This window comes from Emydura macquarii, unplaced genomic scaffold, assembly GCF_026122565.2.
Source record: "Emydura macquarii macquarii isolate MOO-44397 ecotype Brisbane River unplaced genomic scaffold, CSIRO-AGI_Emac_v2 contig_1119, whole genome shotgun sequence".
NCBI classification, from domain to species: domain Eukaryota; kingdom Metazoa; phylum Chordata; order Testudines; family Chelidae; genus Emydura; species Emydura macquarii.
The window spans coordinates 19699815-19714693 of record NW_027131256.1 but is presented as its reverse complement, the minus strand read 5'-3'; the positions used below and the strand labels follow the sequence as shown (position 1 = coordinate 19714693).

Here is a 14879-nt window from a genome sequence, read left to right as displayed (position 1 = left end):
CTTAATGACACTACAATAACCATTATAAAGCACTGGATAACTCAAACCCAATTAGTTATAGTGGGATGTTGCTTAAACCTTTGTTTAAGAACAATATTCTTAGTAACAACAGTAGCATAAGAACCACACTCCTTCATGACTCATCTAAGCTTCTTATAAAGCCATCATTGTAAATTTAAGACTAATAATGAAAGAGGCTGCTAAAACCACATCTCTTTTTACATTTTCATATAAAACCAGATAGGACCATTGTGATCATCTAGTCTGACCTGTATAACCAAGGCTATAGGACTTCTGTGAATTAATTGGTTTTTCAACTAGAGCATATCTTCTAGAAAAACATCCAATCTTGATTTAAAATGTTCTGGTTATGTAGAATCCACCACAATCATTGTTATGCCAATGATTAAATATCCTCATTTAAAAATCTGCACTTTTTTCCAGTCTAAATTTGTCTAGCATTAGCTCCCAGTTTTTGGATCTTGTTATATCTTTGTCCAGATATAAATATGTTTTTAAATATTTAGCTACCACTTACAACTTTTAAAATAAAATAAAAATATTACTTACTTGTAGTAATGTTCCCACAGGTTTCTGTATCTGCCTTGACCTGACATGTCAAACACCGTGAAAGACAAACTGCAAAAGAAAGAAAGAAAGAATGTGGTACAGATCCATAGAACAAAAAAGCACATTTTCCTCATTTTCATTTAACACTTTTAAATGGGCATGGTAAATTTTAAAAAAATCAAAAGAAACTTCAGATATTACACCAGACCCCAGAGTCCTTCTGCCAGTTTTTGTGATTGTACAATCAAAATTTCCCATTAAACAATGTTTTCTCTTCCCCATCTGCTGTGTGAAAGATCCACACAAACAACCAGGGAAACTAACTGGCTATACAAAGTAATGTCAAATATAATAAGTAAACAACCTAAAAAGATAGGGTGAAGTGTGTTTTCTGTATTTCAATCATGGAAGTCTTTGGTGTAATATAAATAAAATTCAGATAGAAGTCTGATTTTTAAGTTTCACGGCATGCCTTTAATATGCACAGATGGCTTTCATTGGCTTCAGCGGGCAGAACTGTCTTTCAAGAAAGAATCCTTGTGGTGTAATATTTTCTTTGGTCAAAACTTGAGTACTATTGGGTTTCCCCAAGCAGTTAAGGATACAAATGGTCTACTATAGCTTCAACATTTAACACAAACACTAAGCACAATCATAAGTCCACTTATGAGTTACAAAACAAAATTTTGATCTACTTGTGGAATCAAATAAGAATCATCCATATAAATGAAACTATGCAAAATGTGGTAAAGCTGGAGATTATTTTGTATTTGTATTAAGTTCAGTATTAGGGATTGTCTACAGAGGGAAATTGACCATGATCCTTAGAGCCCTTAAAGGGGCCAGGTCTCAACTCCTCTGATCACTCTCTCCTCCCTCCCTGCAACGGGAAACAGTAGCAGCAGCAGAGACCAGCTCCAGCAAGCCCCAGACATAGCCAGCACCAAAGGAAGCAGCAGGAGAGGAACCTATGGTCACTTTTTACTTCTTGAAAATTTGGAAAAAGAAATGGCTGAAAGATGAAAGTGAGGCTGAGAGTCCTCTCCCAGCCCCTCCTTCAGCACAGGAACCATCCTCATGAACAAGGTTCTTCTCTGTTACAGAGAAGGAACCCTGAGTCCCAGCCTTGTTTCTTCAGCCTCATCACCACCTGCTGGTCAGAAGGCCACTATATAGCTGTAACTCAGACATGATTAAACAGTACCATCTCCCTCCCAAAACAGGTAAGAGCACCAGAGGGTGTCATAACACTGACAACATATTTCACGAAAATGGATATCTGACACCATTGACATTTTCTCTTGCAGGGCTCAGGCCTACCTAATAACGATAGTGGCAATAATAATATTTCCACTGATGTTATGCCATCATGCTTCCAGCACACCCACCACCACTCCAAAAACACATTGCTCCTGCTCCACCCATTCCAAGAACTCAAGCAGGTTGCTGCCACTGATGGATGAGCTCCTCTTGTCAACGGATAGAGGCAGACATTCATTCTCCTCACGGACTTCTCTGCAGCATTTGATACTGTTGATCACGGAATACTACCATCTCACTTGAGAGAAGTGGCAAGGGTACAGATTAACACACTAATGGTTTGAGTCCTTCCTGGATGGATGCACCCAAAGAGTACTAATGGGAATCTGCACCTGCACCATTAAATCTCTCATTTGTGGAGTCCCACAAGAAGTAATTCTCTCTCCAGGTCTTTTCAACATCTATATGCAGCCACTAGGTGAACTGACCAGGTAACAGACTCAAGTGTCAACAATACACACATCACACATGACCACACCAGTATCACCAAGATGGTCCAATGCTTAGACAGCTCATGGATGAGCAGTTGGCTGAAGCTGAGTAAAACTGAGAAAGATAGAAGTGATGCTGGCTGGCAGAGGAAAGCATTTTGAGGAGTTTGCAGCCACAAGTGAGTCTTTTTTGATTGAAGGTACACATACACAATTTATCTGTTTGGTCTGTAGTTTAGAAGTATTCTTGGTTTCATCACTGATGTTAAGCTCTCACATAGCAGCATTTGTGATGAATGCTTTCTATCATCTTCAGTTTGCTAGCCTCAGTTATTCATTCCTTCATCATTTCTCGGCCATACTACAGCAATGTGATACATCAAAGCATGAAGCCTTCAACACTCAGGAAACTCTGATTAGTAAGTGCATTTCTCAACAACACAGGCTACAATGAGTACCTCAAACCTGTCCCCTGCTTACTATACTTAACTGTGGTCAACAACTAAACTCCTCTGGCACAACGGAACTCTCTACACTAAGGGTACATAAAACTTACCTATGCAGCAGACAGAACTTTCTCAGGGGTCAGTCAGACTCTGGAATGAAATCCCTCAAAAACTAAAGACCATCACAAGCCTCAACACCTTGGACGCCAAGCGCAATGTGCATTTCTTTGTGCTTGTACTCTCTAACAAAAATACACAGCAACATGTATATTTAAACCAAAACCCCAAAACAAAACAAAACTCTAAAATCCTACTAAAACAAGACACTCTACTGCACACACTTCTCCTGCTGGGAGAGGATGAGAGAACACACACTACATGACTGATATGCAGTCACATTGCTTAATGCATTATTGGAAGGTACTCAGATACTAACTATGGTGATGAGCATAGCATATGAACCTGTCTATATAATAAGATTCCAGGAATGTCAGTGTGTGTCATTCTGAAGCCTAACATGTCTGTTGAATCAGTATGAAGTGATAGAAATAGCTACAAGCATGGTTGAGAGCTCCTTTTGTTCAGAATATCACCAGGCTCTATCATCACTGGGTTTCATGGTCTATTACAGTTCAGTATTTAAGTTCTCAGCCATTTTGACTTTTACACATACGAGGCATATAGCTACTGTAAGGTATGCATCTATGCCACAGCGAGTGTTCTAGACCATTGTGATAAAAATAATTCAACCAATCCCCATCCTTACCCTACAGCTAATTTGCATGCAACAATTTCATTGGTCCTATGAGGGTGCTGTGCTGATGGTCCAAATGACACACCAATGTGCCCAACTGCCACCTACATAAGTCAACACACATCTCCCAACACAACCAGCACACACAATATCCTCTAATACACATAGCCTCCCCTGCACAAAACACACATTAGTAACCTGCACAAATCCACACAACTCTCCGAGCACAAGACACACATTCACCCACCCTTAGTCATACTTAGCATAAAACCATGAACTAAAATGGCAAAGTCACAGGTCGCTCACTAATATAAAACAGAATGAACTATTCCAGAATAGTTACTGAATAGCTACTCCAGAATAGTTCTCACGTGGAGACTTATTCCAGAATAAGGGTACTTTTCTCTGCTTTGGATTAATATACTGTGGAAGTGGATTAAGCTAAATTGGCAAAAGGTACTCTTATTCTGGAATATGAAGATCCACACAGGGAGCTATTCTGGAGTAGCTATTGTGCTTTAATTTCACACCTTACCTTATTCCAAAATAATTTCCCTGTGTAGACAAACCCACTACATACTGGAAACTGGTTTTGATAGTAACCTCAGATGAATCTTTCATGGGCTGAAGAAAGCTTTTTAACACTTGTTGTATATGTGATTGCCACTCTCCATCTCCACTGTTAACCAACTCAAAAAGCAGACAAAGGACAGTAACACAGAAGGATGTATACTGTCTTCTCTCAGCAGGGGTCAAAGCACTGTGATGGTGTGGTTTGTAGGAGATATAAGGTGACCCAAAACAATTAATTGATCAAGAACTCTGAATGCAATAGCTGGGCCTCATATAAAATATACTCCCTTCAATTCCAGACATCCGAGCTCAACCAAGAACTCATGAATTTTTTGCAGATCTCCCAACCAATGACACACACAACTTTGAAGACTGCCTGTATACTTTTTTCAAAATATTGTCAACTTACATTGTATTTGTTTCATTATTCTCCCATATTTCTTCAGACACACACAAGTAGGGGTGTGTTGAGACAATTGCCCTTCTACTCCTCCTCCTTGAAACGGGTGGTTTTCTCCCTCTTTTCCTGACCTTAATCAATGCAACTATCATACTGTCAAGGCTGAAGCCACCATTTTCCAGTTAATGAGATAAGACTGAGATCTCTTCAGTGATACTTTTTAATTGAGCACAGGTTAATATTAGTGATATGAGACAGGCCTAAAGACTACACACACTGAATCGGTAGAGTCCCAGCCCTACCAATTCTACAAGTGAGGTCAGGAATCAAAGCCAAGTCTCTCATGCAGTAATGCAAAATACTATTGGCCTTTTCATACATTACAGAGCCGCACCAGCACAAGCAACATATTGTGACACAGCAACATTAATGACTTATGACAATTCATTATGTCACCACTCATCATCACATTTGATTACATCATACTGAAAGACTAATTTTGTGTATGCAAAAGTGGTGTTACCTGGATGTCTTGAATTTCTCTATACTGAATCCTATTGTTGGAACTATGTCTTGAGTTTGAGCCTTAAAGAGACAGAAAATTCATGTTTTATAACTTCATTTCAAAATTATTTATATTCCCCAAAATTTTGGTGCAATATATAATATTCAGGAAACATGTGAGTAACAAAAAAGCCCTCTGGATGGACATGGAAGGTACTTAACATACTTTTCCAAGATTTCCTCTACCTCAAGATCCAAATTTGGGATTTTCTTGTATTACCTATGGGCTAAGGCTTGGGCATGAGGACATTTCAGTCTTAACATTGAATTCCTTTGCTTTTGCAACAAAACTAAGTTATAGTGTATGTGTAGATACATACTAACTAGAGCTAAGTGACATACTATCTATCACAGATAGCAATAGCTTTCTGAGTCAAAGAGTATCGATAAGGTCAGAGCACAAAGAATCCAAGTATTTTTACTCTCTAGAGGTCACAATTTCAACCCAAAGAGAAGTATATTATACCTCAAAAGTTTTAAATAGAAAGGACATATTGCCCCAATATTCAGCAAGCTACAGCGGAACCTATTTACAGGGAAGCAGTAGCTTGAATTTATAGGTTCTTTTATTGCTGTAGTTCTTAGCCAGCTACCACAGCACTTCAAAGAAAGTACTACGTTTACCAAAGAAGGGAAGGTAGGGACAAAACAGAGCACCACAGCTCAACAGTAAGCCTGGTTACCAGTGCAACTTCTCTGGAAAGTTGATGCAATGTGACAGCTTCTTTAAGAAAAAGCAGTACCGAGATTGCAAAACAGTCCAGCTGTCTGAGAACGCAATATGATCATTTCATAGGTCTTCCCAGATTAAATAAGTAAGATTCTAGAGCCTATTATTAATAAAAAATGTTTATAAGCAACTGGCTTTCCCCCACATATACACTAAAGCTGGCTTAGTTTAATAACCTTTAGGAAAAATCAAGTTATTTTCACCACCACAAGTAGTTTGGCCAGCAGTTGCCATCATTAAGAGGTCACAACTCTGCACTGAACAGAAGGCACAACTTTCAATCAAGAATATCTTATAATAGAAATCAGTTATGAAATTCAAAGAAGTCATCTGTAAATAGTGGAGAATAAAATTGCAGTTGGCATGTAAATAAAAGGGAGGTTTTTTTTAAATGCCTCTCTCAAGCTCTCTTTGCAAGATGACTGATCTACTGAAATATATTCATTGGCTTTGTACTCTGATGATTAGCTGACAGTTCAGAGAAATTTTTTAGGTGAACTAATTCATTTATCAGAATTAGTAGTTTTCAGCAACTCTGATCTAATGAAGTTTGTTACCTTTTATCAGACTAATAAAATAAAATAGTGTTAGTGTATATTTTCAATTTATAATACATCCACAAATAACTACTATAATGTGGTTGATGAAGTAAACATGAGGAGACAGTTTCTACCTGTTTTACTCATATAATTAGCTTATCTATTTTAGGGTTTTTTATTATGCTCCTCACTGCTATATCTTAGTGCTGACTTCATTACTTGGTCCATACTCTGGATACTGCACCATTTTGAGGTACATTATAAAAACAGATTTTATAATAAGGTTTCAAAGTCATCATTCAAAGTCACCAGAAAACTAAATGTGGTGGTTGTGGCAACTTGCATCCATGCATTGCTAACAAGTAATTTTAGAGATATCTAGTTTACATTTATACATTTTACCAGAAGCAAAATTACTGGAGCAAGAAACAACAGAGTCTCATTACCTTTATAAATCGCAATCTGATATGACATCTTTTTGCTAAAAAAACCTCCTCCTTTAAGATATCAATCTTCATTTAAATACATAATACGATGTTAACTAACAAACAAACATTTAGTGACAGTTAAGGTTGCATCAGGCTACGCATCACCCACTAGAATCCTTGAATGCATGGAAATAAAAAGGTAGGGAAGAGTCTCTAGAATTCACTGCTACATTCACACCATAAGGCATTCAGTTCTATTGCCAAACCATATCAAAGAGCAACAGATACACTTCATCACATTCAGTTACACAAGACGTTGATGGTGAACTCATACTCCCTTTTTAGCAATTGATTAATATATCTGATGGTCACAGTCCATTAATGTGGAAAGCAACAATGTTGAATTCACTATAAAAGTTTCGCATTCTCACTATTAATTTCCTAGTTATATAGCACTATCTCTAATCAATAGTCTAAGACAAAGATGATGTTTATAAATATATTGCAGACAAGTGCTAGTTGAAATAAAACTGTACTCGTCCCAAACATTTAAAGTTTCAAACTATAATATTTATTTCTTCAAAATAAGAAGAGTTTCCACAGACCACTTTTAATCTCAACCATCATAAACCCTTCCTTATCCTGTGAGCTGAGAAGGCACTGGGCATATCAATAGGTGGTGGTTGTTTTTCAAACGTTTCCATTTTTAAAATATGTATATATACACATATATAAAATCAGGTGTGCAAATGAACTGAAGCTGTATTTTTCGGGGTATTTTTACACATTATATTGTTCTAAGCTCATAAGCAGACCTCCACTTTTTTCCTCCATGATTCAATCTGGTACAGTAGCATCTAAAAATAGTTTACACGAACATCAACTCTGCAGTAGCATTTGGAAATAGAGTGAGCAGTGAACTAAGAAGGCTACTTACATTTGAAGGTTTAAGTTTATTAATGATAGTTGTTTTGCCACTATTGTCCAACCCAAGGCACAAAACATGAACCTCCTTCTTCTTCAGACCAAGCCAGCCTGCTAGCTTATCAAACAATCCCATGATTCTGATCAATGCACAGAGATCACCTGTGGTTCAGAAGAATAGAAAAGGAAATTGCTATTTAAAACGGTTACAAGTACCATAGGTCTAGCACAGTAGGTAGGCATGTGGGTCAGAAGTCCTCAAACTTTTGAGAGGGCAATATGAATAAGAATCTATACAAGCAGTGTCACGGCAGGTTTGGTTAATACAGTTAATACAGTAAGTAAATAGAGTATAAGCGGATTACTGGGAAGAAGCCTGATTCAAAAGTAGATTGTGCTATATAGACAGGGTTATAAGTAGCCAGCGTCCTTGATTCATTAGCTAGCAGTTCTTCCATTAGTCAAAATGTTTTAGTGATACAAATGCCAACAAGACTGTAGCACCTCATTATCTTTTACTGAACTTTACCAATGGGAATTACGTAATATTTCAAACTATCACAAGTCCAGCCAGACATCGCAATTTATATTATAAAAACTTCATGTTGTTTTGCAAAATGACAACATTTGCCTTTTCACAACTATTGTAAGATTATTGAAACCAAAACTGTAAATAAAGTATGATTAATTCAAACCATAATTGAAATGAGTTATTTATGTTGGTGTTAAGAACTGTACATTAAGAAATAATTCACTGTAAACAGAAACTGATTATGACGGATTAATCAGAAATGTAGCCAGACAACACAACACACAGCTACTTATCATAGGGAAGCCAAATTGCTACTCAAGCAGAGAAACTGTCTCATTGATGTTACTCAGCAGTAGGGAACTAAAAGGAGCTTGTGTTGTAAATTCTCTTACAGCATCTGCTTGGACATATTGCATTTGGAAAATTAAGAACTGACATTCCTTGAAATCTATGATCAGGAATAATTTCAACATGCAATAATTGACATTGAAAGTTTGTGGCACACTCCAATAAAACACACATAATGCCAAAAGAATTTTCAGGAAGAAAAAAAATATTTCACCCTGTATAGAGAACAGGACTATACAAAAATCAGTCCCAGACACAGTCTGCGAATTTAGATCACCAAGAAATTTCCTGGGGATTGGGAGGAGGAGAAAAGGAAAGCTGGTAAAGAGCTGATAAAGAAAAAGCTCAACAACCCCTTATAACATGTAAACCAAGATAAAACATTTAATTAAACACATTTAAAAGAAAATTACAGTAATTTTACCCATCACATTAGCTTAAAGTACACATGACGAGAAGTGGATGTTAATAGAAAGTCTATTTAGAACAGGTTTATAATTTCTTTTATGTACTGTGGCTGAAACACTCTGCTTCAGGAATTCTACTAATCTGCTGTGTAGCTATCTATATATTCAGCAGCATTAGTCTTGGTTAAGTTGCTACCAAAGTAGTTTAACTTATTTACTATCGGCAATATTTCTTTTACAAATATGAGTTTGCCAGTGATCTGCCATAACTGGTTAATTTTCTCTTTTCTTCTAGCTCTTCTTGATTCTATTTGGTACAATGAATGTTTTTTACATTCCTGGATACAGATTTAAAGCTTGTACTTTGTCAAATTAAGATTCTTGTCAGGTTTTTCTCCAAAATGTGTCATTTTGTCACCTGCACAAAAGATTTGCCTGTATTCTGAAAGGGTAGCCAACGAGGAAAAATACTTTCTATTGACAATTCTATAGTAAAGTACAATGACAAATTACGCTCTCACCTTTATTTCTTTTTACTCTTTTAGCTGATTTGGTCACTTTTGACAGTCTCATGATAAAAAAGTAATTCCAATATTGATAGAATGAGCAAAGAACATAAACGCGTTAAAGGTATACACTTCCCTCAAGAGCTGAAGTTCTGGAAATCTGACAATTTAATTTTACTAAAAACTACAATAGTGATCTTAATGCAACATGTACATTATACTGTACATTTATTTATTTTTTAAGAGTATGAAAAGTCAAGTTTTCAACACCAATTTTAATTCATCCACATTATGCACATCAGGCATATTTAATGACGAAGTATATCAACATGAATATTAATCTAAGCACATTTTCTAACAAAAATACAGGAAAAGGATATATTACGTATATGCTATGCTGCTGAATTGACATTGCTGTTGGACCCTTCATTTCTGCACTTCCTTTGTTAGTGATTTCACCTATGCTACTCTATTGTGGTAACAGCTTTTTATTATTAATTATTATTATTTAATAACAGCAAAATAATGCCTTTGATTAGTGTCAGGTATAAACTTCAAAAATGAAGTTAGGATTATTTAAATGCCAGAAATGGGGAATGGGTGCCAGCCTTTACAGCCATACCATAACAGCAGACGACAGGTTTCTGCAAGGCTGGTTTAACAAAGATTGTAATTTCACCAAAAGAGAAAGAAAAAAATAGTTACTGTTTTAAGAAAGTCTAGCATTTGCAAGATACGTAGAACACAGAAAAAATTGTAAATGCCCAAAGTCTAGGAAGCTAGGATTATTTTTTGTTCTTCTGCTTTTTTCTAACTAACCATTAAGGCGGTTTGTTTGACAGACGTGTGCGTGCATGCGTTTCAAATCTAATTCATGGAAAGAGTACTAGCAATAGAGATGCCACCCATCCACCTCAACAGGAGGGGGAACTTGATGAGGCCAGCAGCGAAAGGAGACAGACTCAGCCATGAGGGAGGGAGACACTAGCAATGGCTTAGAAGCAGCATCCCATATCCTTGATTAAACCCACTAGTCCAGGTAGGCAGGAAACATGCAGAGTGATGACACAAAGGAGAGAGGCGCTTCAGAAGACAGCAAAAGTGTTAGATGTCAGATGAGCATATTCTGAAGCAATTTCTGAATTGCTTAAGACTTTATTTCCTATCCCACTAGAGCAAACAAGTGGACACGATGTACACAATCCTCAATGAGACCATTGTACTTACTCAGTTTCAAACTGAAGCCACTTTTTGTCTAGCAGCATTCCATAAATAACAATTGGTAATTTTATTAAAGAACATAAAAATGGAAAGAAGTACCCCCAGTCACCTGCCCTTCACCCTCCAACATGCCCTCCCCTTTGCTAAAAAGAAAAATGAGAGAGGGTTAAATTATTCCTCAGGCAGAAACCAAACACAAAAAATTTCAGAAAGTCTTATTTGTGTGGGATCAAGGAATTTTACTGGAAACTGTTCTGCCTTCTCAACTATAGCAAATATAAATAGTACCTTGTATGATAAAGAGAGACATAGCATTGTAGACCCCTCCCTCCAATCTTTGTTTCCTTGGCTTCCTGTTCCACTAATCAATAATTGTCAATGCCCAGGATAATGCTAAGTAGCAATATACCCCAGCTGTACATAAATGCAAAATACAGTTTTATCAAGTAGCTCGTTATGGTCACCAGAATGAAAAAGTGGATTACAGCCTAATTTAAATCCATTTAGAAGATAGGAAAATTGCTTCTAACTCATAACAAGCAAACAACATTAGGGAAAAAAAATCGAGGACACCACTCTCAGTTTTAGCCATACAACAGACAAGAATGAGTTAACGAATGCTACAGAGTGAGCAAATTCAGAACAGGGAAACCCCACAGATTAATGTTAAAGCATTTTTTACTTCATGTGGGAGCTAAGGCCATAAAGGAAAGGTAAATAAATTTGATGGCTATTTTAAAGTTCAGCATCACATAAATGTGATACATCAGGAGTCTTTTTACCTGGGAAAATGAGATATGTTTAGAACGTGTCTGCTAACAGTTAACATAAAAAAAAAATATTATGAGAAGACTGGTATTAGTACAGGCTGGAGGGATATGAGAGCCGGAATCAGGCTTCAGAGTGAAAAGGAAAGAGGCAGAAGGGTTTTCTGTAACCACTAGACCACACTCCCCTCAGAACCTGGAAGAGAACCCAGGATCCAAAGTCTCAATTTTCTTCTGCCATTAGCAAAGAGCTATGAAACCTATCAACAAAATGTGTGCCTTCTCTCCCTTTAGAGGATGGCCCACAAACAGGATAACTTATTACTGCTGCTATCAGTCAGCTAGCTCAAGTGACACAGTTGGATCTAAGAGTCCAAACATTGCTGATGAACCACATGGGTGTCAGTGCTTTTATGACGGAATGTGGTTTTTTTAGTTTGCTCTTTTAAAAAGCTAGGAAATTTATAAAAAGCTACATTAAAAGAAAATTGAGGATATAAAGCCAGGCACTCAAAAATTAAGAAATGCCAAAACTAAAATTGACCAGGCAACCTTAGTTTGGCCCGTAATGCCTTATGATACAGTCTTTAATCACATGGCCACATACTATTTTTTCCTGCCTCATTCAGTGCATGGGGAATAAATGAAGATTGTGTAGTAAAGGAGACTGTTGTCTGTAGGACCCCTATCACATTCGTTGCAGAAGCTGAAAGATATGTACTGATTTAGGGAGATTACCATTACAGGAAGAGAAAGGATAGTCTCATGATTAAGACAATTGAATGCTGCCCTGCAGAAGTGCACTATACCTGTGCCACTAATTTAAAGTGGTCACTAATTGTGTGTTCCTCATTTTCAGGGTGTCCAACTTGAAATCTAGGGGGTCTAATTTGCAGAATTGCTAAGCAATCACACTGGTAACTGATATCAGCTGAAGCTGTGCTTGAACAGATAAGATGCTATATAATACCGGTAGATCCTTGTTCTTACAAAGTGTTACTACAAACAACTGCTGCTTACGAGCAACATTTCCCCCCTGTGAACACTTTCCCTATTGTGAATTGTCAATACTCCCCATAACAGCAACAGATGTTTAGGAGCAACATAACAAAGGGCACCAACATGTTGCTACTAATGAGCATCTACTGTAGTTAAGTACTCTGAAAAAAATCACACCATAGGCACATAATAGTTCTTACCTCAAATTAGTGGATACCTTTGACATTAACATCTCTGTGTCTCAGATCCTCATCTGTGAAAAGGGGAAAATACCACCCAATGGGCTGCTAGGACTTGTTAGTACCATTATACAAAGCACTGGTGAGATCCCATCTGGAATACTGTGTTCAATTCTGGTCTCCCATGTTTAAGAAAGATTCATTCAAACTGAAACAGGTGTAGAGAAGGGCTACCAGGGCTACGTTTACACTGCTGCCAGATCGATCTTTCATGATCAATTGAGCAGTCAGTGAGACCCGCTCAATTGATGAGGGAGTCGACTGAATAAGTCCACCCCGTCAACTAGCGTAGCAGTTGTATGGCATGTAGCATGGTATAGCAGCAATGTGAACAGCGCACAGAAGCAGTTGACGGGAGTTACACAAACTACTCTGCATGGTTTGCGTAACTCCCGTTGACTGCCGCCAAATTTCTGAGTAAGTGTGAACAAGCCCTAGGATGGTCATAGGAATGAAAAAACTACCTTAGGAGAGCAGACTCAAACAGCTTGGCTTGTTTAGCCTCACCAGAAGAAGGCTGAAGGGAGATATAATTGCTTTCTGTAAATACATAAGAGGGCTAAATATCAGGGAGGGAGAGGAGTTATTTAAGTTAAGCACTAATGTTGACACAAGAGCAAATGGATATAAACTGGCCATCAACAAGCTTAGGCTTGAAATTATAGGAAGGTTTCTAACCATCAGAGGAGTGAGGTTCTGGGACAGCCTTCCAGGGGAAGCAGTGGGGGCAAAAAACTTAACTGGCTTCAAAACTGAGTTTGATAAGTTTATCGAGGGGATAATATGATGAGACTGCCTACAACGGCATGTGACCTATCTGCAACTGCCAGCAGCAAATATCTCCAATTGCTGGTCATGGGACACTAGATGGGGAGGGTTCTTAGTTACTACAGATAATTCGTTTTCAGGTATCTGGCTGGTGGGTCTTGTTCACATGCTTATGGTGTAACTGATCGCCTATATGGGGTCAGGAAGGACAGACTGGCAGACACTCTGGGTTTTGTTTTGTTTTTTTACTTCCTCTGCAGTACGGGGCACAGGTCACTTGCAGGTTTAAATGGTGAATTCTCTATAAAATAAAGTCTTTAAATCATAATTTGAGGACTTCAGTAACTTAGCCAGAGGTTGTGGGTCTATTACAGGCATAGGTGGGTGAGGTTCTGTGGTCTGCCCATGCAGAAGGTCAGACTAGATCAGTGGTTCTCTGTACCCCTGGGGGTACACAGAGGTCTTCCAAGGGGTACATCAATTCATCTATATATTTCTCTAGTTTTAGACTAGGCTACATACAAAGCACTAGCGAAGTCAGAGTACAAACTAAAATTTCACAATGACTTGTTTATACTGCTCCACCTACTCTGCACTAAAATGCAAGTACAATATTTATATTCCAATTGATTTATTCTCTAGTTCCATGGTAAAAAGTGAGCAATGCTTCAGCACTAGTGTGCTCCGGCACCTTTGTATTTTTACCTCTGATTGTGTAAGCCAGGAGTTTTTTTAAGCGAGGTGAAACTCGCGGGGTGCACAAGACAACACAAGGCTCGGGGCAGGGTACAGTCATCTGGAAAGGTTGAGAGCCCCTGGACTAGATCATCCCCTCAGGCTTTAAAGTTGATGAGTCTGTGAAGCTCACAACGTTGGGATTTGGGAAGGCCCCAGAGGCCGCGGTGATGGGCGCCAGGGCAAAGCCCAGGGGGACACAACCACGCTTCCGGGCCAGGGCCGGGGGCTGCGCAGGGAGCGCTCAATGGACGGGGACGCCGCAGACACAACCCCGAGGAGCTGCTGGCCCCGTGGGCAGCGGCCCCCCCCCCCGCGGCAGGGGCACAGGGTCACTCGGCCACGGCAACCCAGGCACCCGCCGCCCCTCACCCTGCGCGGGGCGGACGCCGGGGCTCGGCCGTTCACCCGCAAGCTGAAGGCCGGCGCTGGGCTCGGCCCCGCGCCGCGCCGCCCTCAACCGGCGCCTCGGACTCACCGCGGCCTCTTCGTCCGCGCGCACCGAGACCCGCCGCCGGCCGGAGGAGCGGGACAAGGCGGCCCCCCGCTGCCGCTCGCAGGGCCCTGCTGGAGGAACCCGCCCCCGGAGTCCCCCCAGCCCGAGCAGCAGCAGCAGCAACAACCACCGCCTGCGTGGTTACCTAGGAGACCACGCCGCCGGCGCGCGCGGCGCGACCC

General features: G+C 39.3%; 1 protein-coding gene across 4 annotated transcripts in view; it reads right to left on the bottom strand.

Annotated features, from left to right (window-relative positions):
• The window catches only part of ARL6 (ADP ribosylation factor like GTPase 6), a 35537-nt gene extending 20658 nt beyond the window's left edge, over nt 1-14879 (bottom strand). For 2 of the 4 annotated variants that reach the window (XM_067546267.1, XM_067546270.1), the window contains exons 1-4: nt 14680-14830; nt 7693-7841; nt 5018-5079; nt 571-639 (exon numbers count right to left, since the gene is read on the bottom strand). In XM_067546267.1, coding sequence (XP_067402368.1) covers nt 571-639; nt 5018-5079; nt 7693-7815 — 254 coding nt within the window. In that variant the 5' untranslated portion in view covers nt 7816-7841; nt 14680-14830. The other 2 variants (XM_067546268.1, XM_067546269.1) reach the window with 2 other exon arrangements.